At 44.2% G+C, this 24,297-nt stretch overlaps 1 protein-coding gene and 1 long non-coding RNA gene across 12 annotated transcripts in view; one reads left to right on the forward strand and one right to left on the reverse strand.

Annotated features, from left to right (window-relative positions):
• LOC308596132 (uncharacterized protein) overlaps positions 1–24,297 on the forward strand; it is a 270,729-nt gene that overhangs the window by 174,368 nt on the left and 72,064 nt on the right. The window contains exon 5 of one of the 6 annotated variants that reach the window (XM_081210967.1): positions 6,536–6,657. The exons of 4 other annotated variants lie outside the window; for them this stretch is intronic. In XM_081210967.1, coding sequence (XP_081067093.1) covers positions 6,536–6,612 — 77 coding nt within the window. In that variant the 3' untranslated portion in view covers positions 6,613–6,657. Of the gene's footprint in view, positions 1–6,535; positions 6,658–9,051; positions 9,676–24,297 lie in introns of those variants that run through there. One more of the 6 variants, XR_014012335.1, reaches the window with a different exon arrangement.
• LOC308596139 overlaps positions 1–24,297 on the reverse strand; it is a 231,686-nt gene that overhangs the window by 44,616 nt on the left and 162,773 nt on the right. The window lies entirely within an intron of this gene.

The raw sequence follows: 24,297 nt of genomic DNA on the forward strand, positions 1-24,297 counted from the left end.
CCCCACCCCTCCTACTCTAGGTACAGTGGTACCTTGGGTTACAGACGCTTCAGGTTACAGACGCTTCAGGTTACAGACTCCACTAACCCAGAAATAGTACCTTGGCTTAAGAACTTTGCTTCAGGATGAGAACAGAAATCGTGCAATGGTGGTGCGGCGGCAGCAGGAGGTCCCATTAGCTAAAGTGGTACCTCAGGTTAAGAACAGTTTCAGGTTAAGAACGGACCTCCGGAACAAATTAAGTTCTTAACCTGAGGTACCACTATACTGCACTGTGTGCTTTAGGGGAGACTGGGGAACCTTAGGCCCAGGGATGCGGCCCTCCTGGCTTCTCTGCCTGGTATCTAGGATTCTCCACAGGCCACACTCTCACTTGCCCTCCTCCCTCCAAAGGTGGTAGACTCTCCTTCATTAGGGGTTTTTAAGCAGAGGTTGGATGCCCGTCTGTCATGGATGCTTTTGTTGTGATTCCTGCATTGCAGGGGGGTGGCCCTTGGGCTCCCTCCCAAATCTACAATTCTATGGTCTCCTAAACAATAAGGTGCCAGACAAAAACACCCCTCTTCTCCCAAGGCCTTTGACTAATTAAACAAACTATGGCCTTTTGAACTGGGGGTGTTGACCCCAAAAGGCAAGCTGGTCTGGAAGCCCTCCTTGCAGCATATTGATGGTCAAGATGATTGGTAGCAGCTGTAGCACTGAGCTCATATGTGTTTCACATGCTTGGATGTATCCACAGGCCCCAGGCATAGCTAGAGGGGGAGGTAATGAACAGCCACCTGTGTTCCCATGTGACGTGGCCTGCCTGGGCTTATAAAGGCTGTGAGTATGTTTCCTTGGTGTAGACAAGACCTCGCTGTGGAGGCTGTCTCGTGGAATGCTGTGAGCTAGGCCAAGCAGGGAGCCTTTGGACCTTTGCGGTAAGTTTGTCCCCTTCTTTAATAGACCTGACCATTCTGATGATTTCTTTGGAATTCCTGCATATCTGAACCTCTGTGAGCCCTCCTCTGGCTCCGCAGGGTGCTTCATGGGTGTGTGTGTGTGATTGTTTGTTTGTTAGTATTTTATGCAATTTTGTGTTCTTGTATTATAAACTGCCCTGTGGATGAAGGGCATTATAGAAATTCAATGAATAAGTAAATGAAATGAAGTAAACTCTGTCAACAACACTGTTGGAGGCAGTATGCCTCTGAATGCTAGTTGCTGGGAGTCACAGGTGGGGAGAATGCTGTTGTATTCAGGTCCTGCCATGGGCATCTGTTTGGCCACTATGAGAATAATAGCGATGGAGCTTTGGCCTGATCCTGCAGGGCTCATCTTATGTCCCTTTCTTTGGTTTCAAGGGAACACCCTCCCCCTACTCTGTTCACAGTAAATAAAATACTCTTACACAGCCAAATTAATGATGATATTTCATCAAGGCTTTTTTTTAGCTTTGTTTGTTATCTATCTCCTTTCAAACTTTGCGAAGGGCGAGCTGAATAATGTGATTAAGAGGCTGAGCTCAGTTAAGTTTCCAAGAACTGGGTCATTATTGAGATTAAGTGCTAGATTAAAAGGATTTAGGAAAGTGGTAGGATTTGATTTGCATATTGCTCTGAAGACCTTTGACTTATGCAAAGCTTCCTCTTAAAGATTATCACGCCGGAGTATTACATCAAGCAATTTAGTAGTTGCAAATTACTCTTGTCTTCTTTGACCTTGTGTATGGTATAGCACCAATATTTCTAAACTACATTTATTTTCTGTCGTTGGCAAAATGTATGACTGCCCCATAGAACAGCGTTGGAATGGAGAATATGAATAGCCACCTTGTGAAGGAATGAACTTTCCCAATAGATGTCTGCAGGGTCCTAACTGAGAAATTCTTTATTTAAATATTTGTTAAAGAAAAGGCAGGGTGGGACTTTTAAATCTAAAATGTCAGTAAAATTCCAGCACTTTGAAAGGCGCCCTTTAATTTTCGGCAGCTGCAACACAGCAAAGTTATTTTACCTTGCATTTTGTAGCAATAGATAATACAGGGGGTAGAAAGATAAGGGAAGGCAGCTTCCATTCTGCTTTCTACTAGGGATGGGCAAATTTCTACCAGTCCTTTGTCTTATTGTTCTGTTCATTCACACTGCCATACTTTTTCCATTCCTCCCAAATTTCACCAAAACTAGGAGGATTTCTAATGTTAATCTTGAAATTGGAGTTATTCAGGAATAGTAGTTGCTGAGATCCCAGGACAAGGGATAGCTTAGGCTGGTCCATGAGGATACTAAAGGGTAGGTCTGGGGTTTCTGACAAGCGTCAAAAAGGAGAATGTAATAGAGAAGGCAAAATAGAGGCTTATTTCTGCCCTTTGGTAGAAATGAATTACTTTTGAAATTGGAGAGTTTAAACTCCTCGTTTTGGGGAAGAGATGTAAACAAATAAGATGCAGTGTGGAAACCTGTATCTAGTCAACAGAACCTGCAAAAATTGCACACCTTTAATAGGTATTCTGAGCTGATATTAAAAATAATTTTGACTTAGAAGCCAGCTGTGTGCTGGAGCTGAAGCGTGGTGGCAAGGTGGTTTAAGAAAAACCTTTGTCAGAAGTCCTTCAGTTTAAGATGGGGTGGATGGAACATATTTATTAGTAAAGAAAAGGGGTACCTAAGAGATCTCCCCCCCTTTACCACTAAGTGAAATGTCTCATCCCCAGATAGTTTTGGGGACAGTTGCTGTCAACCTGACATAGGCGCCGACTCCATGGGGCTTGAGGGGGCTCGAGCCCCCTCAAAAATTTTTTTGGGGGGGCTCGGCCCCCCCAATAATCTCAGGCGGGCGCCCTTCCAGCAGAGCGCCGCCGCCGTCCCCCGTCTCCTCCCAGCCTGCTCCTTCGCCAGCCAGCCAGCCGCGCGCCCTAATCGGAGAGCCCCGGCCAAGGCACTGCCGGAAATCCCGCGAGAACAGGGGAATCCCGACTGGCCACACCTCCCAGCCAGCCAATCGGCTGGCTGGGGGGGCGTGGCTTGCCCTATTTAGGGCCGGAGCCACTTTATTTGCATATTCATGAGCTTATTTATTATTCATGAGCTTTCCCGGGCCCCCCCAATATTTTTTCTAAGTCCGCGTCCCTGCAACCTGATAACATTGGCAGTGGAGACACTCCTCTTTATTCCTCCAAATCACGTACTTATTCGCATTGGCCAATCACTCATACCTCAATTGCAGTCTATTTCCTGCCATCACCATTAACCTGACTTCGACTCTTGTCGCTCTGGTGCATACCCTCTATTACTTTAAAATACCAGGCTCAGCTGGCTAGCCATTTTACCTCGGTGCTTTATATTACATTCCTACTTTATAATACAGAAGCTAGATTAAGTCATTTCGAATTATTCTCCTGTCACCCTCAGGTTCAAACACACATGCCTCACTAGGGCTGCCGAACCGCCATTGCTGCTGACATATAGTTTTGAACACGGAATTCAGAAGAGCTGCTCATGAAAGTAAATGAGCTTGTACATAAGCACTTTCCAGGAGCAGGGAGGGAAAGGCCCAATCCATCTCTTGCCTCTGTCAATGTGAAAGGTCCATTCACGGTCCCCTGAATAGCCTAGAGGAGGGGAAGCTGGCATGGTGCCCTCTGCATGTTGTGGACTCTCAACTCCCATCAGCCTCAGTCAGCAGGGCTGATGGAAGCTGCAGTCCAGAACTTCTGGAGGGAACCACCTTCGGTACCCCTGCCCTGCAGAGACCCAATGCGGTGATCTGGGAGCCTGAGGCTTTTTCATTCATTCATTCATTCATTCATTCGTTTAATTTATACCTAGGGAGATAGCTCTATAGAGTGTGAGATTCTAAATCAAGCCCCTTGTTGGGCAAAAGATTCATGCACTGCAGAGGGTTGGACTAGATGACTAGATGTGTTCCGTGAAGTGGGGCTATTGTCCTTTGTTCTTTTTCCCTTTGCTGTCTGATGCTAGAGTGAGGGGGAGCCATGTTGCAGTGCTCCATGTGTGTTTATATGTACATAAAGCAGATTAGCAAAAATGCTGAGTTCTGTCACGCGAACTGTGCAGACTCTGCAGATCCCTAAGTGTGCTGGTGTCTGTTGGCATCAGTTGCTGTGATTTTTGGGCAGAAGGAAGCTTTTGAAGCTCCCAAACGAATGACCAGGAGGGAGATAACATGCCAGTCGGGCATGTGTCTCTGCCAGGGTCCTACTCAAGAGTAGGCTGAGCTCCTGAAAGCTTCATGGCTCAGTGGAGTTTTCAACTTCGGTCACCACACTCTAAGCGCTTGGCACCCTAACCGCTTCATCACACTGGCTGAAGGACTCCAAAGCAACACAAGGCCGGCTTTTCTCCAACATTTTAAAGCTGGCCTGCATCTGGACACCCCTGTCCAGAAAATCACCCACAAGTCATGTTAAAGGATTTGTCTGAGCAAATTAATGCTCTAGTTGCAGGTGGTGGCAGTGGAGTGCATGCAAACTATTGATACTCAGCAGCTCTTTCTCATAGGACTTTATTGAATGGTATTAATCATTCTGAGGAATGATTTTTTTATATTTTCTGATGTTTTGAATTACCATGACTTTACTGAATTTTCTTAGTCATGTTGATGAATTTGCTATTTGCTTTATTTATATGTGTTTGTGTTTGATAGCACAGTGATTGTAATGGTGTGTTTTTTAATGCTTTTGTGATTATTGTGAGCCGCTTTGAGCTCAACATTTGTTGTTGAAAGAGCGGGATAGAAATATTAACTCCTCACGCACATTACATTCCTCCTCAGACTCCCAACATTCCCTGTTTCACATGGGAAAGATCTGTAGGGAACATTAACTTGCATTCAGTGGGGATGAGGCTTGTGCCTCTCTCCCTGTCCACATTTTGTGTTCTTGTGTGTTTAGACAAATGCACACACAGATACGTTTTACACATATGAGCATAATCTACTCTCCATCCCCGTTCATTCATAGGCCTTTTGTAACAGTGTTTCAACCATTATGAAGATGAAAGCAAAAGGGAAAAAAATCTAGTAGTAGCCAGGTTCCACCTTGGTATAACTTCCTGGCCATTATCAGTGGAAGTTGCTGTATAACAAAGGACACGAGCAGCTAAATCACTCTGCTTGATCAAAGGAAGGTATGTAGCATCAGGGCAGAATGGAAGAGGCAAGGAAGAAAGGATGCAGAATACATGTGAACAAAGGAACATATTACCTCTTCATGCGTTGTAGCCACTATGTAGAGCAAATTGGGAGCAGGAGCATACTGAACAGCCCCACCATTGGTGTTTGTTCCATGTGCTAAACCATTTGCAGCTCCCCCACCCAGTGTTATTTATCAATGTACATGTGTTTATTGATGAAATAACCTTCTCCTAAAATCTGCCTTGTTACATATACTTAGTTCAATTTTTTTTTTGTCACTGTTTTGCTAAGTGCATGCTCGTAAAACATAGCAGTAAAATAATTGTGATTATGCCCGTAGGCACAATCTCATCAAGATTGTTTCTCAGAGGAGGGAGGGTTCAGTGCTTGTTTCCCTTATTTCAAGCAGTGTTCTGATCAACATTCAGGTGCATATTACGTATAGTATTTTATTATTTCTCTTTTTTTATTAATCCAGACACCACAGTATGCCAAAGGTGGCTAATCTATCAGGATAACATCTTTAAATCAACCCTCCAAAACTCAAATGCATTCACCTCCCCGCAACCTAAAAGCAAAATCAGCTCCTCCAAAATGTCAAAAGAAAGTAGGAGTCACCAGAGCCCCACTATCTCATTGATAGTGACCCAAAGATAATAATAATAATAATAATAATAATAATAATAATAATAATAATAATAATAATAATAATAATAATTTTTATTTATATCCCGCCCTCCCCAGCCGAAGCTGGGCTCAGGGCGGCTAACAACAGTCAAAATAGTCCAACATTCTAAAACATTCATTCTAAAATTAATTAAATCAAATTAAAATCAAATTAATGGCAACCATCAAGCAAAATTTTGTGCAGATTGCCAGAGGAGGGGGTCAGGCTGCGCCCTGACAAAAGGCCTGGTGGAACAGCTCTGTCTTGCATGCCCTGCGGAAGGATGTCAGGTCCTGCAGGGCCCTAGTCTCTTGTGACAGAGCGTTCCACCAGGTTGGAGCCGCGGCCGAGAAAGCCCTGGCTCTAGTTGAGGCCAACCTAACCTCTCTGTGGCCTGGGATCTTTAGGATGTTTTTATTTGCAGACCGTAAATTTCTCTGTGGGACATACCAGGAGAGGCGATCCCGTAGGTACGAGGGTCCTAGGCCGTATAGGGCTTTAAAGGTTAAAACCAGCACCTTAAACCTGATCCTGTACTCCACCGGGAGCCAGTGCAGTTGGTATAGTATCGGATGGATATGATCTCACAGCGAAGACCCCATAAGGAGTCTCGCCGCGGCATTCTGCTCCTAGCTGCAGCTGCTTATAAAGTTCCCAGGCTGGGGTGAAGAAGCCCAGGTATAAAAGCTATCCCAATATCCTCAGAACCAGGGTTGCCTTTTCCCATATTCTCAGCAAATCTGCAAGTGAACACCCTGCAGTCGTCTGCCAACCCTGATCACTCTGAGCTAGCAACATCTGGGGAGTTGTAATGAGGAGCAGAGGTGCCAGATAGGATGCTGCTGAGCATCGGTTTCTAGAACAGCACAGGGGACAGTTGTTCCAATTATCTAATGAAAGGTGAGCCCTGAATTCAAAGCAAGGAATGACTGCAGATGCATAAAAACAGACATGTGCCAAGTGAGAAAGACAGGGGGATAAGTGCAAGTCAGGAATATATCTTAATCAACCGAGAAGATGTAAATCAGAATTTCCTTACCTCTAGAAAATGTAATTGCAAAAACATTAGCAGAAGGAAACTAGTCTATATCATTCACAATATTAGTCAGTGTTTGTCACAAACCTCCTGACACCACAAATAATTGATTTTTTTACTTTATTTTTGGACAGGATTCAGTGCTTCTGTTGGAGTAACTTGTCATTTATTCTCAGTTTAAAGTATGGCAAATGTCCAGATCACATGCTTTTGAAACGCACACAGAAATTCACATGGTGTACCAGATGAAGGCTATATGAGTTTCCAGAGGAATTTGCATAATATTAATTTGATGTTTATCTGAGAATTGTAGAGTTGGAAGGGACCCTGAGGGCCATCTATGCATTATGATCATGTGCCTGTAAAGCCGTCTATCTGGTGTGCTGGGAGGAGAATATGCTGGGAAGACAGGAACATTTTCATATGCCAGCTACTGCAGTATATTGGCAAATATATTAAACACATTGTCACACACGGGAACTGTAACATGTAACTCTGTTTCATCCATGTGATTAATGCTCTCAGTTGTGACACAGACATACAAAGCATGGACGACAAATGAGTAAGAAGAAATGCAGAAGTGGCTGGTGCCTTTAAAACAGGGGTGGGGCATTGCAAGTCCCACTAGGCCACTCCCACCAGTGGAACCAGGTGCAGGAGGGGATTGAGTACAGTGGTACCTCGGGTTAGACGCTTCAGGTTACAGGCTCTGCTAACCCAGAAATAATACCTTGGGTTAAGAACTTTGCTTCAGGATGAGAACAGAAATCGTGCGGCGGTGGCGCAGCGTTAGTGGGAGGCCCCATTAGCTAAAGTGGTACCTCAGGTTAAGAACAGTTTCAGGTTAAGAACGGACCTCCAGAACGAATTAAGTTCTTAACCCGAGGTACCACTGTATGGGCAGTTGTGGGTCAGGACTTGGTGGTTTCTGTTTAGTTAGGTGGAAGGTTCCTTAGACAATGTACGCTGAATAAGGTATGCAGTGCTTACTAGTGCCCCAAAGAACTTTGATCCTGCAAGGAGAATGTTCTTATTACCATTCCCTCCTTCAATCTAAGGGCATCCATATTTAAATTTAATTATGCAATTAAATTCTGCCTTTCCTCCAAAGAATTCAAGGTGGCGTCCATGGTTCCCTCCTCCCCATGTTATATTCCCAGGAACTCTGTGGGGTCAGGGTGGGCTTCAGGGCTACGGGGGCGGGGGGGTGCGTGTGACCAGGTCATAGTCAAACTCTCCAAGCACAACACTGACTCTTCCGCATGCTGAGATGTGCATGTGAGGCAGGGTCTAGCATATTGCACGGGAATGCACTAGGCACCTGCTTCATTTGCCGAAGGCAAATGAGACACAGCTTCCCATTCATGCCTAGCGGCTTCCCTTTATTCCCAGAGCCCTCAGAGAGCCTGCCCCAAAGCAGTAGGTCCTGGCCTCATTCTGGCAATCCAGTGAGGCTGGTATTCCCCCCTCCCCCCATTCCTAAGTTCCACTGCAGTACTAAACCATGAGGAAAAAGGTCAAACACTGTGGTGTGTTTGTACTACAATTGCTATTTTGGACTGTGCCTCCAGTACTGCAAATGGTGGTTCCAATTCTTTGCAATGAACAGGAAATCCCTGTGTGGCTAAGAGGTGCCAAGTATGTTGAATTAGCATGACTGGCACATAAAAAGCTGTTGTTAAAAGGAATATAAGGGGCAGACACAAATCTTACTTTGCTGGTGAATCTAACCTGCTAGTTAATGCAAATAAATTAACACTGAAATATGATAAGGAAGCAGCATACAAAGCTACCTTGGAGATAAACTTTTAATGTGCCAACAACTATAATAAGCAATTTTAAAGTTGCAGTACCATTTCAGTTCTGTGCTGTGAACTTCCATGAGTATTTGGAGTACACACAGCATCTCTGTTCTTTTGAAATCTTCCTTATCCAAATTCTTAGTTTTGCAGTTCCAAATCACCCGATTTTGTTTCCAAGATGGAATTCTTCCCCTGGGTACATGAATCTTGTATGATACACTGCCCACAGTTTTGTTGTAGCTTCTCCATTTTCCTGTTTCTTCCTCCCGCCACACAAACCTGGGAGCCTCTGCAGGGGTTTCTAGAAGCCTTCTACACAAGCTCTGCTTCCAGTGAAATATTATGATGCCTGCTGTATATTCATCCACTTTAGTACTTTAGACACTGAACTCAGTAGAGCCTGCTTCAGAGTAAACATATTTAAGTTTCTGTTGTCAGGCTATAGGGGCATTCATTCAAGAAAGCAGCAAAATTAAAATTCCAAGCTGAATATCCTTTAAGAAAGATGTGTAGCATCTGATTTCTTGGACAGACACTTGTGATGGCCTTAGGCATTTACTTTAATTTTAATTGGGCCATTAAATCTTTGCCTTTTAAACAACTTTCTGTGGGGCAATGGTACAGCCATTGTAACAAGTGCCTTTCAAATTACCCCTTTCCACTGAGTTAATTAAAAACACAGATATAGTGCCACAGGGTCATTTAACGATGTCTTTATATTTTTGCCTGAAAATTCAGTTGCCACATCATGTTCAACCTAATCATGTTTTTAGGGAACTTTATATGCCATTTTGTTAAGTCCGGTAAGTTCAGGTTTAATTCTCACATTAAAAGCGTACCCTCTGGTAGCAATTTTGATCATTCAGCAAATGCATATTTTACGACAGGAGGGCCTGGATAGACTTGAATTTCAAAACCACAATGTAAGAGCTCCAGGACAATGCAAAATGCTAGTAAGGTTCTCATTAATATGACAGGCAGAGTGTGCATGTGGAAGGAAGGCTTTCTTATTGCATTTCTTTGTGCTCTGCCTACAGGTAAATATTGAACTCCTTTGGGGATATTTTGTTATCGAGGGCCTGAAAAATCACTGTGATGGGTAGAGCTGATCTGGAGTGGGCACAATTTTCACACTTTCTGTTTGGGGCCAGATAATTTATGTGATTTCATGCACTGTTTTTACAAGGTAAAATTTCTTCCAAATGTGCCTGATGAGGGTGAAATTTACTACAGTTTGGTGACTCATCTGTCAAGATTTGCTTGTGGCAAATCTCATATCTCACAACAGTGGAAAATATTCAGAAACACAAATAGTTACCACAAAATAATACACAAGTTAAAGTACCATTATGGTTTTGTTTGCCATATCAAAAATAAATGCATGGATTGGACCCAGTGCGGCAGTTTTTCTGGAAGCAGAAGTGATTTAGGGGGATCCTCTGGTACAATTGAGTATAACATAGTTTTCTGGATTGCCAAAGCCTGGGTCGAGGTCTGAGCGTTTCATGGAAGCAGCAGATAAATGAAAACAGTTATGCTTTGTTCACTCTTTTTACTAGGCAACCACACATGAGGCTGTCATCTAATCATTGTACGGATTTCGTTTTCATTTATTTATTTTGCAGGTGAACAGAAGTGTAGCACCACATTTACAGGGGCAGATACAATTAGTGCTACCTATCCATCTTTTTAAACAGATGTGGTTTTGATGTGGGGAGTGATCTAACAGGTCATTTTGCCTATCACAGCTCAGCACAGAGTTGTCATAGTGTTGCAGCTCTCATATAATGTTAATTTAAAAGAAAAGCCAATCTTTCTGGTCACTGCCATTAAACATTGTGAAAAATGGTGGCAGACAGCATTACAGTGTTCTAGAGCTATAGCTCTTTCTAATTCATTAATATTTTAATTTTTAATAAATTTCTCAGAAAAAGCATTTTGGCTCTAATTAAAAGATAGATTAAAAATAAATAAATGGGTTGATAAAATGGCATCCGCATCAAATGTTACAATGGCTCTGTGCTGAGCTTCAAAGGGCCGCTCACTTTTTGGGGGCTAAGTGCTTCCTTTTAATTCCATGCAGGTTCCAGAGAAGAAGCAGCCGAAAATTAGATACAGACTAGGATGCTAAAAATGATTCCTTGGTTATGTCCTGCATCTGTAAGTTAAGTTTGCACACAAGGCAGAATAAGCTGGTGGAGTTCTGAGGTTGTACAACAGATTCTACTACTTGTTTTGGGGTACAGTGCCCAAAAAAGTGCTTTTTGGGGGGGGCATGATCTACCAGAATCATGCTGCCAGCTTCACATGCTAAATGTCTTTTGTAACAAGGGTCACAACTACATCATACATTTAATGCACATGACTTCTGGTTGTGATTCCTGCATTGCAGAGAGGAACTACATGACCCTTGGGGTCCCTTCCAGCTCTGCTATTCTATGACTCTATTGCTTCCCCCAAAGAATCCTGGGAACTGTAGTTTGGTAAGGTGGCTGGGAACTGTAGCTCTGTGAGGGGTAAGCTGCAGTGCTAGGATTCTCTGGGGTGATTTTTGTGTGCTTTAAATGTATGGTGAGGATGTGAGCTGAGTGAAATCTGAAAAATAGCTTTTTTATATATAGCATAGGAGTTTGCAGTTCCAAGGGAGGAAAGTCAGAAATCCCACTAGGCCATGCACAAATCCTTCTACATGCATAAAATAGGTCTTTGCATCCTGGTTTTGGAACTGTTCATTAATCTTCACCTCATTTAAATGTCCTGGGGGAAAACTGGGCTGCAACAATAAGACTCCAAGGATGGGAATAGTAAAAACCTTTTTAATCCTAAATGTTTAAGATAACTCAAATCTCATGTTGACTAAACATTCCTGATTTTTAGATCACTGTAACTGTGACATATTTAACTAGCTCAAACCACAAAGTCATGTGGTAGAAAGTGTATTTAACTTAAAAATCTAAGAAATCTCTTAATATGCCCTTCAGTAGAAAGGGTGACCTAGATTTTACATCTAATATTTGTTTAAAGCTGTGCTCTGCTTTAAAAATAATTTTATGCATTGGTTAGTAAGAAATCAGCAAGAGCCTAAGGCTATCAATATGGTAAGTAAGCTGCTTTCCTGGATGGGTTCCGATGTATATTCAAGTATCGCCAGAAGTTTCTTGTCAAATCAGAAAAATGAACAGAAGCAAGAGAGAACGAGGTCCTCCCCCTAAACAAGCCACAAACAGTTAACATATCTATTTTTACATTCTTATGGACCCATGCAGATCTTACAAAAATAAATAAATTCCAGCAACCGAAAAACCTGAAATATTGGGAGGTAGTGGTAACTCTTTCCATTTGGAGGATATATTCTCTGTATCATGCTAATGCCCTTTCATCCTCTCGTTATTCTAATCCGCTTTCTACCTCTGCTCAGTTTCGGGAGTGCTGCAGGCAAAATAGAAGGCTTGCTTGGAGCTTCTTTTTTGGCCCAACATAAAAAAGAAGTTAGCCCACATGATTTTCCTATATTTTATCTCGGAATCAATTGGAGGCTAGGATTTTGCACTCCGAATTTTGCACTCACTGGCCATTGATCATAAGGGTGATTACTGTGGCCCATGCTCTGTAGCACAGTAGTATCATTACCAATAGAAAGCATATGCCTCTATGCCTCCCTCAAATAGGCATAGCTGGCACAGCTGTTTGCATCAGCTGTAAAATAAAGCATCATTTCTGTTCCTTTTATTCTGAGTTGTTTTTTATTTGCTGGCATGGTGTGGGGCCGCTGCTAAAATATGTAGCAAAATCTGTTGTTGCTTTCTTGTAGCTAGAAGGCTCTCCTGTGCCTCCTTTTATGTGCCAACATGTGCTTTTTTTCCAAAGCTGAGCTCCTCTGAAATATTACTTCCTGTTGGAATTGGTATACAGCTGGACATTTTTCACTTTGTTGTTCCAGAAGATGCTTCACAGTTCTTCAGATTGACAGAAATGATCAGTCCCATCGAGCACCCAAAATTATTTTAGCGTTATCGTTGTCACTTAAGCACATTGGACATGGGCAGCTTCAGCTGATGTGCAAAGCCCAGCTAACTGATCAGCTGGCCATCTTTGCACTGCACTCCTGGTCAGTGGTTTTCTTCTTTGGCAATCACTCGGAACCAAGTAAGATTGTTTTCCATGAACATGGTTTTAACAGTGAGTCCATAAGGCCAATTCTTGATCCACACGTCCTTCCACAGTGGGGACATAGGTTTCTGGGTGGGAGTTGATCATGGTGAGGGTTTACCAAGCCTGCCTTCCTCTTAGCAAGTTTCTGCCTTGTGTCCTGAGTTCAAGCGTCTTCAAAGCCCATGACACCTTTGGTAAAGGCTCTTCTCCAATTGGAGTGCTCGCAGGCCAGTGTTTCCCAGTTGTTGGTGTTTATACTACTTTTTTTAAGATTTGCCTTGAGAGAGTCTTTAAACAGAGGTAAAGAGATGGCCAGTGGTAACACAGTTAGGCGAATGATCTTTTGTCAAATGCCCATCAGAGTGCTCTGATGGTGTTTCCTGCTTGGCAGGGGGTTGGACTCGATGGCCCTTGTGGTCTCTTCCAACTCTATGATTCTATGATTCTATGCCCAGTATGGATCGGCTCTTGACGCTTTGGCAGCCTGTTGCCTGGGGTGTGGTCTCTTGGTTTTGTTTTGTTTTTGAAGATCATTGCCAATGGTAAAAACACCCCCCCCCGGGAATGCAAACAACCAGTGTGCAATAACTTTTCCTTCGCTTGATCCATTGCATGCAAAACCAGTAACTGAAGACTGAAGAGTGGAAAGGTGGAAGTCTATGTATCTCTTAGGCTGTCTGCCAGTCTTCTACTTGAAGGGGAGTGTGGTTCAAGGCCAGTTTGAAGATAAAGATCCATAAAATGGGAGAGCAGGGGATTTAAAGTTGCTCATCAACACTTGGTTGAGCAGGCAGATACGTCACCTCCCCATAGTCTCCCTCACTATGGTGAGATGTACTATATTTCTAATTTGCATAAACTAGCACATGCAAATGTTAACGCAAATCTGTATCCTCTTTTTTGATGATGCATTTCCTGGTTGCTGTTTTTTTGTAATGCATATTTGACCACCTAGACTAGAGTGGACATAGAATCAGAGTTGGAAGGGACCCCTAGTCCAACCCCTGCAATACAGGAATCTCAACAGTGATGGATCTCAAATTTAAGCGGTGCTCTGCGAGACCCCAAAATTTTATGCACCCCAACCCGACGCCTTCCATTCTATATAATAGTTGCATCACCCCCTAGGATTCACACCCATTGTAACTAAACTGGTTGTGCTCCCCTAAATCCGCCACTGATCTAAACAAAGACATGAGAGACCTGGTTCAGCCAAAGATTCATCTGTTGCCCTATCACCGCCCAGTGCAGTCTAGAGAAGCACAGCAACATTGCTGTTGGGAGACCAGCCCTGCAGCTCCAGCCCACCAGCTGCCACTGGGATACATGTGCAGTTGCGAGGCCTTGTAAAAATACCAGCTTAGTGTTGATCTTTATTTCTGGTACGAGCATTTCTAAAGTCAAAGAAGATGGCTTTGCTTTGAACCATTTCTCATCTCTGTCACAATATGAATGGGTTAAAATTATGCTATCTTCTGGTTTCTGTTGCAATCTGAGGCATTGGAATAGGAATGGATTTACTTTGTGTCATTGTCAGTTCTCGTTTCTGTCTCTGTCAAGGGAATGAATTATAGCAGCACTGTAATGCCAATTCCTCTTGTTATAGACTTTCATTTGTGGGATGGAGATGGTAATCAGAACAGAACATTGTGTAAAAAATGGGGGCCATTCATAGAGCAATGCTAAAGGTATGAGGAAAATGAAAGTATCTGCAGCGAGGCACGGGGGAAGGATTAATCAGCTACTCTTGCACAAATTATTCTGACAATTAACCCATCTTATCAGAAATACTCATTTTAGTAGCATCGCAGCCATATGCCTGCTGGGTGCCTCTCAGTAACAAATGCATCAATATAGCCAGAGATTATATTCATAACAACAACAATGCCAGCAACACAACAACAGTCATATTTTTATAACCATTCCATAACAAGTTCTCTAGGTGACTGACAAAAATGGGTGGGGTGGGGAGACTGTAAAATTAAAATGCAGTATAAATCAATAAAACTATTAGAAAATAATTTTTAAAAACACAATTTAAAGCTCAGCTTAAACCCCCCCAAAAAAAGTTTTTAAAAATGTTAACTCTTATAAGATATCGCCTACTCTCGAATGATTTCAATTTGAGAGCCAGTGTGGTGGTTTTGGTTAGAGGGCTGGACCTGGGAGACTGGGGTTCATATACCTCCCACTCAGCCACTACTGATGATGTCGTAGCCCCCAGTTTATAAAAGGAAGCTGGGTATTCACATAGGCAAAATTCTGATTCTTGAACCCATGTCTCCATAGACCAGAGTTGACATTATTAAAAGTAGTGTTATTATCAGTAGAGATGAGGGGAGAAGTTCAATTTGGTGAGCATTTCGGTGTGAACCTGCTTAATTCATGCCTTTCCCAAAATAACTGAATCAATCTTTCCTTTGAAATACAAGCTTTTCTGAATTTTGTGATGCAGTTTAACAAAAAAGGGGGGTGTATATCAAGGGGAAATTTGGAAGAGGAAAAAACAAATTTGTGAAAATGCTTTACACTTTGGGGAAACTGCTTGCAAAAAGTGCATATTAGGTAAAATTACACATTATAGTTGTAACCGGTTTTGGGACCTTGTTGTGAAGGATGAGTCAGTAACCTATAATATTCACAAGGTGATACGAAGATGTGGCAAACTTATTTTAAGATTAGAAAATGAGAAGCTAAGATTTGACACATACGTTCATCCCCGGTTATCACAACAGTTAACAGGGCCATTGTAAACTGTAAGGTTCATACATTTAATTTGCAATTGTGTGGGGGACCATGACCTTAGTTACACATGATGCATGTTGATGCAGAGTACTCGTCTGAAAATAGAAATTGTCTTACTGTCAATAGGCTGTTGAAATCTGAGTAACGTAATGCACAGTGCAGTTTGAGAAATCCATTTGGGCACCCTTGTGCCTTGCTGAGATTAGACTGAAAGCCAGCCTGTGAAATTGAAAAGATGCTTAGAGAGGATGTTCATTCAGCTCTCTGCTGCTACTGCTTAGGAAAAAATAAACAAAACTTAAAATGGGAGCCACTTCAATGTAGAAATATTTGGTTCTGAGCAATTTCAGAATGGTCCATTTTAAACAGTTAATATGCATAATATGTTTTGCTTTAAGGGAGAAAGCAAAATAGCTCCAAACCTTGCATAGTAACTTAGTCAGTCCAGCTTTTTAGTCACACTTCAAGTATAATAGCATTATGTAAGTGTCTCATTTGCATCTATGCACTGCCTTGATTGCTGAGGAAAAAGTTTGCAGTTTAATAAGCTTCAGACACAATGTTGCCTTTCTTCTAATTTTCTTGCAGCCATGGTGCTAGCTGACATTATGCGTGCTTTCCCCTTTCTTCCACTAATGAGCACTAAGGTTACTGTGAATGACTTTTGTCCTCAGATGACTGAAAAGCCTGTTAAGAGGTGTGTGTGTGTGTGTGTTTGTGTGTGTGTGTGTGTGTGTGTGTGTGTGTGTTTTAAGTACTGGCGGTATTTTGAATTCAGCATGCATATGAAAAAGGCCATAAAATTGGGGTCACTGAGTCAAAAAAGAAAGCATATGATCCCTGATCCCTTAGCAGAAATGAATGGGTTGGTTTTCAAGCACATATTTTCTTCTAAATTGTAAACCTGTTATGACTCTTCCCTGATATTCAGCCAGCAGATCATAATAAATGCTTTTAGAAAGACCCCGTTTATACCAGGTGGAGGCAACCTGTAGCTTTCAGAAGTCCAGTTCAGACTTGCAGTTGGTCCCTCCAGTGGCATCTTGCTGGATAGGGATGAGGGGTAGAGAGAATGAGGAGGAAGGGAGGGGGAGAGAATGAGTGTGGCAGCAAGATAAGGAAAAGGAAAAGGGTGGTGCTATACACTTTTGACTCTGGTCCTGCCCTCTGCAGGATTCTGCCCTGCTTACTGTAGCCCCTGATAAATTACTCCCAATGAAATGCAGCCCTCAGTAGAACAAAAGTTTGCCCACCTAGATCAAAGTCCATCGATCCAGCATTTTGTATCCATGGCTTTGGAACTTCACAGATGGGAAATGCAAGTGAGAGCCATCCCATCATTTGTTCCTAGGATCTACTACTGAAAGGTATACTGCCACTCTGCATGGAACCATCCGTGAGCTTTCATGATGATCAAGTGGATTTCTCTAACTCATTTGAAAGCCACCTGAGCTACTGCCTCTCAGAATATATTGTTAATGAATTTTGTACTGTGGAACGGGAAGGTCAGATGAGACTATAGTAATTTCAACCACTGTTACTCTTTGGAATCTTAGTATTCCAAAAACATGAAGGACACATAATACTTTACTATTTTTGTACAGCCTTTGAAAGGGGTTCCAAATGAGTTGGCCTTGGACAAGTTGCTGATCCAATCTACAGATTTTTACATTTTAATGAAGTCCGATTCTGTCAGTTTTATGATGACTTAATATTATAGTATGCTTTATCACATTACTTCTGTTTCAGGTGTTTAAATTTCATCAATTGTATTGTATTGCTTAATGTTGCAGTTGGATTTTTAGGACCACTTTGTGAACTTTTTCTTGAGGAAAAGCAGCATAAAATTGTATGAATAACTAAGTTACTGAATGTTTTCCCAGTTTTTCATTTATAAGCCTGGGATTCCTGTGTTCCATCTTGCCTGATTGCTGTGAGCATGAACCAAATAAAGACTATAAAACTTTCTGCACGTTGTCATTTGCAGAAGGAAGGCTTTTAAAAACAAGCAACTGAGTTTCTGCTTCCATGAATATTTGCACAATGGTAAAACAAATTAAGACTTTGGACCACGTGCAAATAAAGCTTTCTAAGCATTTTCAGCCTGAAGAGTTCATGCAATTATTTCTTTTTAGTGATTGTATTGTATTGCAGTTAAGCTGATTAGAGAACTGCCTTTGATATGCTTCTTTTCTCTATATCTTGGATGTGTGGACTTCTAAATGTTGTTGAACTCCAATTCCCATCAGCCCCAGCCTGCATGGCCAACAGGCAGGGATGGTTACTGTAGAGCTGTAGTCTAACAATAAATGTGGACCCTATTTGTCTGCTGAAGCCAAAAGGGCAGCCTCTGCCCATCAGGGAAATCTGAAAAGACCAACAACAAGTGATGTGCTCTAGACACGGAAACTTGAAGAGTGGACATTTATCCTCTCAGCCTGCAGTGTCAGAAACTCTTTGGAAGGCAGCAAAAAGTTATTGCTAATGGCAATGTGACTAAGTATCAGTAGCAAAACTCGCTTCCCCAAACAGTTATTTGCAGCAGGAACATATGTATACCTTTAGGCTGAAATCCACCTCGTAACTATGTCTTCATCAAAGCAGCAGCAGCAGCAGCCACTGCATCACAGCTCACAGCAGGCTCCAAAATAACTCCTAGTAATAACTGAAAAATGTCAGTAGGGCCTGCATGTATAAGAACTGCCTAAGAAATAAGCACAATATGGTGATTAACCAGGCATGATGCACAGATGTAGGGGATATGAAAAGGGCACATTAAGAGTGTCCTGGCTTAACACAACGTGTCCTGAGTTGGCCTTTCTTTCTTTCTTTCTTTCTTTCTTTCTTTCTTTCTTTCTTTCTTTCATGTTGATTGTATTGTATAGCATGGATAAGAAACCTGTGGCCTTCTGGTGACTTACAAAGAATTAATGTAGCAATTCCCTTTATTATGGGCCGATTCTTTTGCAATGTCTATTCACAAGTATGTTCACAAGCAAAGGTCCATAGCAACTTACTTACTTGCAGATTTGGCTCATTTTACTGCTTCCTTGACTGGCAGCAATTGTCCTGGGTTTCAGAAACTCTCTGTACTGAGAAATGCCAGGAACTCAACCTGGGTTGTTGTTTTTTTGCATGCGAAGCTAACTCAAATATCACATTGCCTTGGTTTTTGAGCTTACCTCAAACAATGTTTGCTGATAATGATTCTCATTTGGTTGTTATACTGGCTAGATAGGCATTAAAAGTCCATTTCTGTTTTTCAAAACAGGGGAAATGTGTCACTTAATAGGTTGCCTTTAAAAAATAATCACTGCACAAAGTAAATTTGAGAGCAATATGCCAGACTTCTTTCAAATTACATGTCTCAACTAGTTTTGGCACAAATTATGCTACATTCAGAGACTCTGTAATTAAGATTAGAAAATGGTTGCCATAAAGCTGTATGTTGGCTAAGACAATCACTGCAATATTTCATCACTGACACACACCTTGTTGTTGTTTAGTCGTTTAGTCGTGTCCAACTCTTCGTGACCCCATGGACCAGAGCACGCCAGGCACTCCTGTCTTCCACTGCCTCCCCCAGTTTGGTCAAACTCATGCTGGTAGCTTCGAGAACACTATCCAACCATCTTGTCCACTGTCATCCCCTTCTCCTTGTGCCCTCCATCTTTCCCAACATCAGGGTCTTTTCCAGGGAGTCTCCTCTTCTCATGAGGTGGCCAAGTATTGGAGCCTCAGCTTCAGGATCTGTCCTTCCAGTGAGCACTCAGGGCTGATTTCCTTAAGAATGGATAGGTTTGATCATCTTGCAGTCCATGGGACTCTCAAGAGTCTTCTCCCAGCACCATAATTCAACAGCATCAATTCTTCAGCGATCAGCCTTCTTTATGGTCCAGCTCTCTCTTCCATACATCACTACTGGGTTAAAGCTATGGTTTTCCCAGTAGTGATGAGACACACTATACTGCAGCCCATTTCACACTAAGATGCTGTACACCAGTGTTTCCCAACCGGTGTTCCGCGGCACACTAGTGTGCCGTGAGACACCGGCTGGTGTGCCGTGGGAGGGAGGCGGGCGAGTCGGGCGCCTAGGAGAGAACAAAACCAAGTGAGCAGCGCGCGAGAGGGAAGCGACCCGAAAAAGAAGCGCGTTCGGAGTCCGGAGGCACTTTTGGGACTGCGTACGAAGGGAGGGGGGGGCACGGACGGCGGAAGGGGGCGGGGCGCGGTTGCAGAAACCCGCCAATGCTTCCACCTCATTGGGAAAGGGAAGGGGTTGGGCCACCTAAAACTCTCCGCCGGGGCCACATCCTGCCTCCCAGCCCCCTTTCCTCCACCCACGGAGGGAGGGATGTTTTTAACACACACACCCCCCCGCTCACAACCCTTTGGTAGCGTTTCTCCAATCTGAGGCGAGCGCCCGCCGACGCCCCCTTCCCCCGCGCGAAAACCGAAGTCTCCTCCCCACCCCTTTATTCCCTCAAACCCCGTTTCCATAAGGGGGGGGGGAGAACCCTTCCGTCGCGCGCAAAGCCCAGCTCCCTCCGCCCTTCGCGGTCTCTTCAGCTCGGAGCCACTGGGCAAAACTCGCTCTCAGAAGCGCAAGCGCGCGCGCGCGGAGAGAAAGAGAGAGGGAAACAAAGTTAACTTGTGGGGAGAGAGAAAGAGCGAGCGGGAGCTAACTTGTGTCCAAAGGCAGATACAAAGTAGCCCCCCCCGCCCCGAAGGCGACCTCTCTTGCTCTGCTCCTCTGGGGTGGGGAAACCAACTCCACCACGCGGAGCAGCCCCGAGGCGGGGAATTTCGCCCCTTCGTAATGTATGCATGTAAATGAGGCGGGCGCAAGGGGTGGGCGCGGAGAGGAACTCGCGCCTCTGAGGCCGCCGCCTCCTTCTCCTCCTCCTCCTCCGCCCCCCCCTCAAACCCAGGCGGCGGCGGCGGCAGGAGGCAGCAGCGGCAATAACAGAAGCAGCTGCGCTGACAACAACACGTGTTCGCTCGGGCACCATGGAATTCGAGGAGCTGGGGATTCGGGAGGAGTGCGGCGTGTTCGGGTGCATCGCCTCCGGCCTGTGGCCCACGGAGCTGGACGTGCCCCATGTGATCACGCTGGGGCTAGTGGGGCTGCAGCACAGGTAGGGGACACGGCGGTGGGGGGGGGAGACGGTCTGGGGAAGCGGGGGGAGGGTGGGTTGCTTGCGAGACAGCGGAGGAGGAGGAGGCCGGCATGTCCGGGCAACAGCAGCAGCAGCAACTCCCGGCGACGGCTCCTCCTCCGCCCGCTATCGCCGCCACCACCACAACAGCCGCCGCCGCCTCAGCTGCCGCCGTCCCTCAGTCCCTCGCTCTGCTGCCTCCTCCCACCCCGGCAAGGGGAAGGGAAAAAACTTTCACTTTTGTGCGTCCCTCCCGGCGTGACGCTGCGCGCTGACGTCACGGGGCGGGGCTTTAATGGTGGTGTGCCGCGAGATTTTTTTCCGGTAAACAGGTGTGCCGTTGCCCAAAAACGTTTGGGAAACACTGCTGTACACTATGGATCTCATACGCCAACTTCTCCTAATTTTGGGCTACAGCTCCCATCATTCCTATCCACTGACTATGCTGTCCCTATTTTCAAAAAGGGGAAAAGAGAGGACCCAAATAATTACCGCCCAGTCAGTCTGACATCAATAGCAGGGAAGATTCTGGAGCAGATCATTAAGCAAACAGTCTGTGAGCACCTAGAAAGGAATGCTGTGATCACCAATAGTCAGCATGGATTTCTGAAAAATAAGTCATGTCAGACTAACCTGATCTCATTTTTTGACAGAATTACAAGCCTGGTAGATGAAGGGAACTCAGTGGATATAGCCTATCTTGATTTCAGCAAGGCATTTGACAAGGTGCCCCATGATATTCTTGTAAAGAAGCTGGTAAAATGCGGTCTTGACTCTGCTACCACTCAGTGGATTTGTAACTGGCTGACTGACCGAACCCAAAGGGTGCTCATCAATGGTTCCTCTTCATCCTGGAGAAGAGTGACTAGTGGGGTGCCACAGGGTTCTGTCTTGGGCCCGGTCTTATTTAACATCTTTATCAACGACTTGGATGATGGACTCAAGGGCATCCTGATCAAATTTGCAGATGACACCAAACTGGGAGGGGTGGCTAACACCCCAGAGGACAGGATCACATTTCAAAACGACCTTGACAGATTAGAGAACTGGGCAAAAACAAACAAAATGAATTTTAACAGGGAGAAATGTAAAGTATTGCACTTGGGCAAAAAAAATGAGAGGCACAAATACAAGATGGGTGACACCTGGCTTGAGAGCAGTACATGTGAAAAGGATCTAGGAGTCTTGGTTGACCACAAACTTGACATGAGCCAACAGTGTGACGCGGCAGCTAAAAAAGCCAATGCAATCCTGGGCTGCATCAATAGGAGTATAGCATCTAGATCAAGGGAAGTAATAGTGCCACTGTATTCTGCTCTGGTCAGACCACACCTGGAGTACTGTGTCCAGTTCTGGGCACCACAATTCAAGAAGGACACTGACAAACTGGAACGTGTCCAGAGGAGGGCAACCAAAATGGTCAAAGGCCTGGAAACGATGCCTTATGAGGAACGGCTAAGGGAGCTGGGCATGTTTAGCCTGGAGAAGAGGAGGTTAAGGGGTGATATGATAGCCATGTTCAAATATATAAAAGGATGTCACATAGAGGAGGGAGAAAGGTTGTTTTCTGCTGCTCCAGAGAAGCGGACACGGAGCAATGGATCCAAACTACAAGAAAGAAGATTCCACCTAAACATTAGGAAGAACTTCTTGACAGTAAGAGCTGTTCGACAGTGGAATTTGCTGCCAAGGAGTGTGGTGGAGTCTCCTACTTTGGAGGTCTTTAAGCAGAGGCTTGACAACCATATGTCAGGAGTGCTCTGATGGTGTTTCCTGCTTGGCAGGGGGTTGGACTCGATGGCCCTTGTGGTCTCTTCCAACTCTATGATTCTATGATTCTATGATTCTATGATTCTATGATTCTATGGTGCTGATGGGAGTTGTGGTCCACAACATCTGGAGAACACCAGGCTGAGCAAGGCTGTCCTATGCAATGGTGAAAGGAGGAGATGCATTAACTGCAAAACTGAAGGAACAAGATTTCATTCTCTACAGCTTCAAGTGACTACTCTATATTAGACAACTTTAGATATAGAGTTAAACAGGCAAGAATATAACAGCTTACTGTCCCCCCAACACCTACATTCTGTTCTGTAAATGCCTTTTCCTCCTTTCAGTATAAACCACCCTATCCCTGCCCTCTCCTTTCCTGATATATATGATCTTCATGTGAGATCTGCTTTGAAGTGAGACATAATAAGCATTGTATACAAAGTAATTTAGCTTGAGGTTTTTGTGTTGTTTTTTTTGATGTTTTATAGTGGCTTAATGATAAGATTTAGAATAGTCTTTGAGAAAAACCCTGCAAGTACCTTAACCACATTATAAAATAACACTTGGCTAAAGAGCTCCAAACGATGTACACACTTTAAGACAATACATTGTATGGGCATGTGCATATGAAGTGGAATCAGACACTCAACTTTTTAATATCTTGTGTATTGGCTACATCAGTGTTTCCCAACCGGTGTTCCGCGGCACACTAGTGTGCCGTGAGACACCGGCTGGTGTGCCGTGGGAGGGAGGCGGGCGAGTCGGGCGATGAGAGGCGGCGGCAGCGAGGATCCGCGTCGAGCCGGGGGCGGCTCCGCGGTGGTGGTGCCGAGCGGCGGGGCAGCGCGTGCAAATGGAGGAGCGCGAGACAGCGGAGGAGGAGGAGGCCGGCATGTCCGGGCAGCAGCAGCAACAACAGCAGCAGCAACTCCCGCCGCCACCCCCTCCTCCGCCCGCTATCGCCGCCACCACCACAACAGCCGCCGCCGCCTCAGCTGCCGCCGTCCCTCAGTCCCTCGCTCTGCTGCCTCCCCACCCCCACCCCCAAAGCTTGGAGGTTCCCCGGCAAGGGGGCGGGAAAAAAAGTGAAAACTTTCACTTTCGTGCGTCCCTCCCGGCGTGACGCTGCGCGCTGACGTCACGGGGCAGTAATGGTGGTGTGCCGCGAGATTTTTTTGATTAAACAGGTGTGCCGTTGCCCAAAAAAGGTGGGGAAACACTGGGCTACATGACAACTGAGCAATTAATTTAATTATCAGGTTGCCTCTGGGTTTTACATGCCCTTAGTGCTGTGCCAAAACCTGTTCCTCAATTTTGTAAAAGATCCCTTCCCCTGTGAAAGAAGCCTCTATTTTATTTATTTATTTTTTTGTTCCTTCATTCTCAAGGAGCTTTTGAATTCCTTCAGGATTCTGGTGCACATTTGGTTGAGCTTATTTTCTTGTTGCTAGGTGGCCCTGGCTGGTATGTGAATGCTTCTTTCCAATAAACATTTTTTCAGCACTCTACGTCTTCCCTAATTGCTTGCATTCCCTGATATACAACAAACAAACAAACAAACAAAACCATAGCTACCTCGAAATTGGTGCTTCCATGTGACCTATTTATTGAGCATTCATCCTGATCTGTTTGCAGGGAAATTAGACAGCAATGGCTACTTCATGAGTAGGTGTTCTTATTTGTTTGTGGAAAGTAACACAATGGTGCATCAAAGCAGGTGTTATCCCACACTTTCCAGGGCATCTTCCTATCACCTTGCTTATTGCAAAAAGTTCAATCTTTGGAGGAAGCTGGTTTGTTGTGCAAAAACCTCCCAGTCTGTTATAATTG

This window comes from Podarcis bocagei (genome assembly GCF_964188305.1).
Source record: "Podarcis bocagei genome assembly, chromosome: 10".
Lineage (NCBI taxonomy): Eukaryota > Metazoa > Chordata > Lepidosauria > Squamata > Lacertidae > Podarcis > Podarcis bocagei.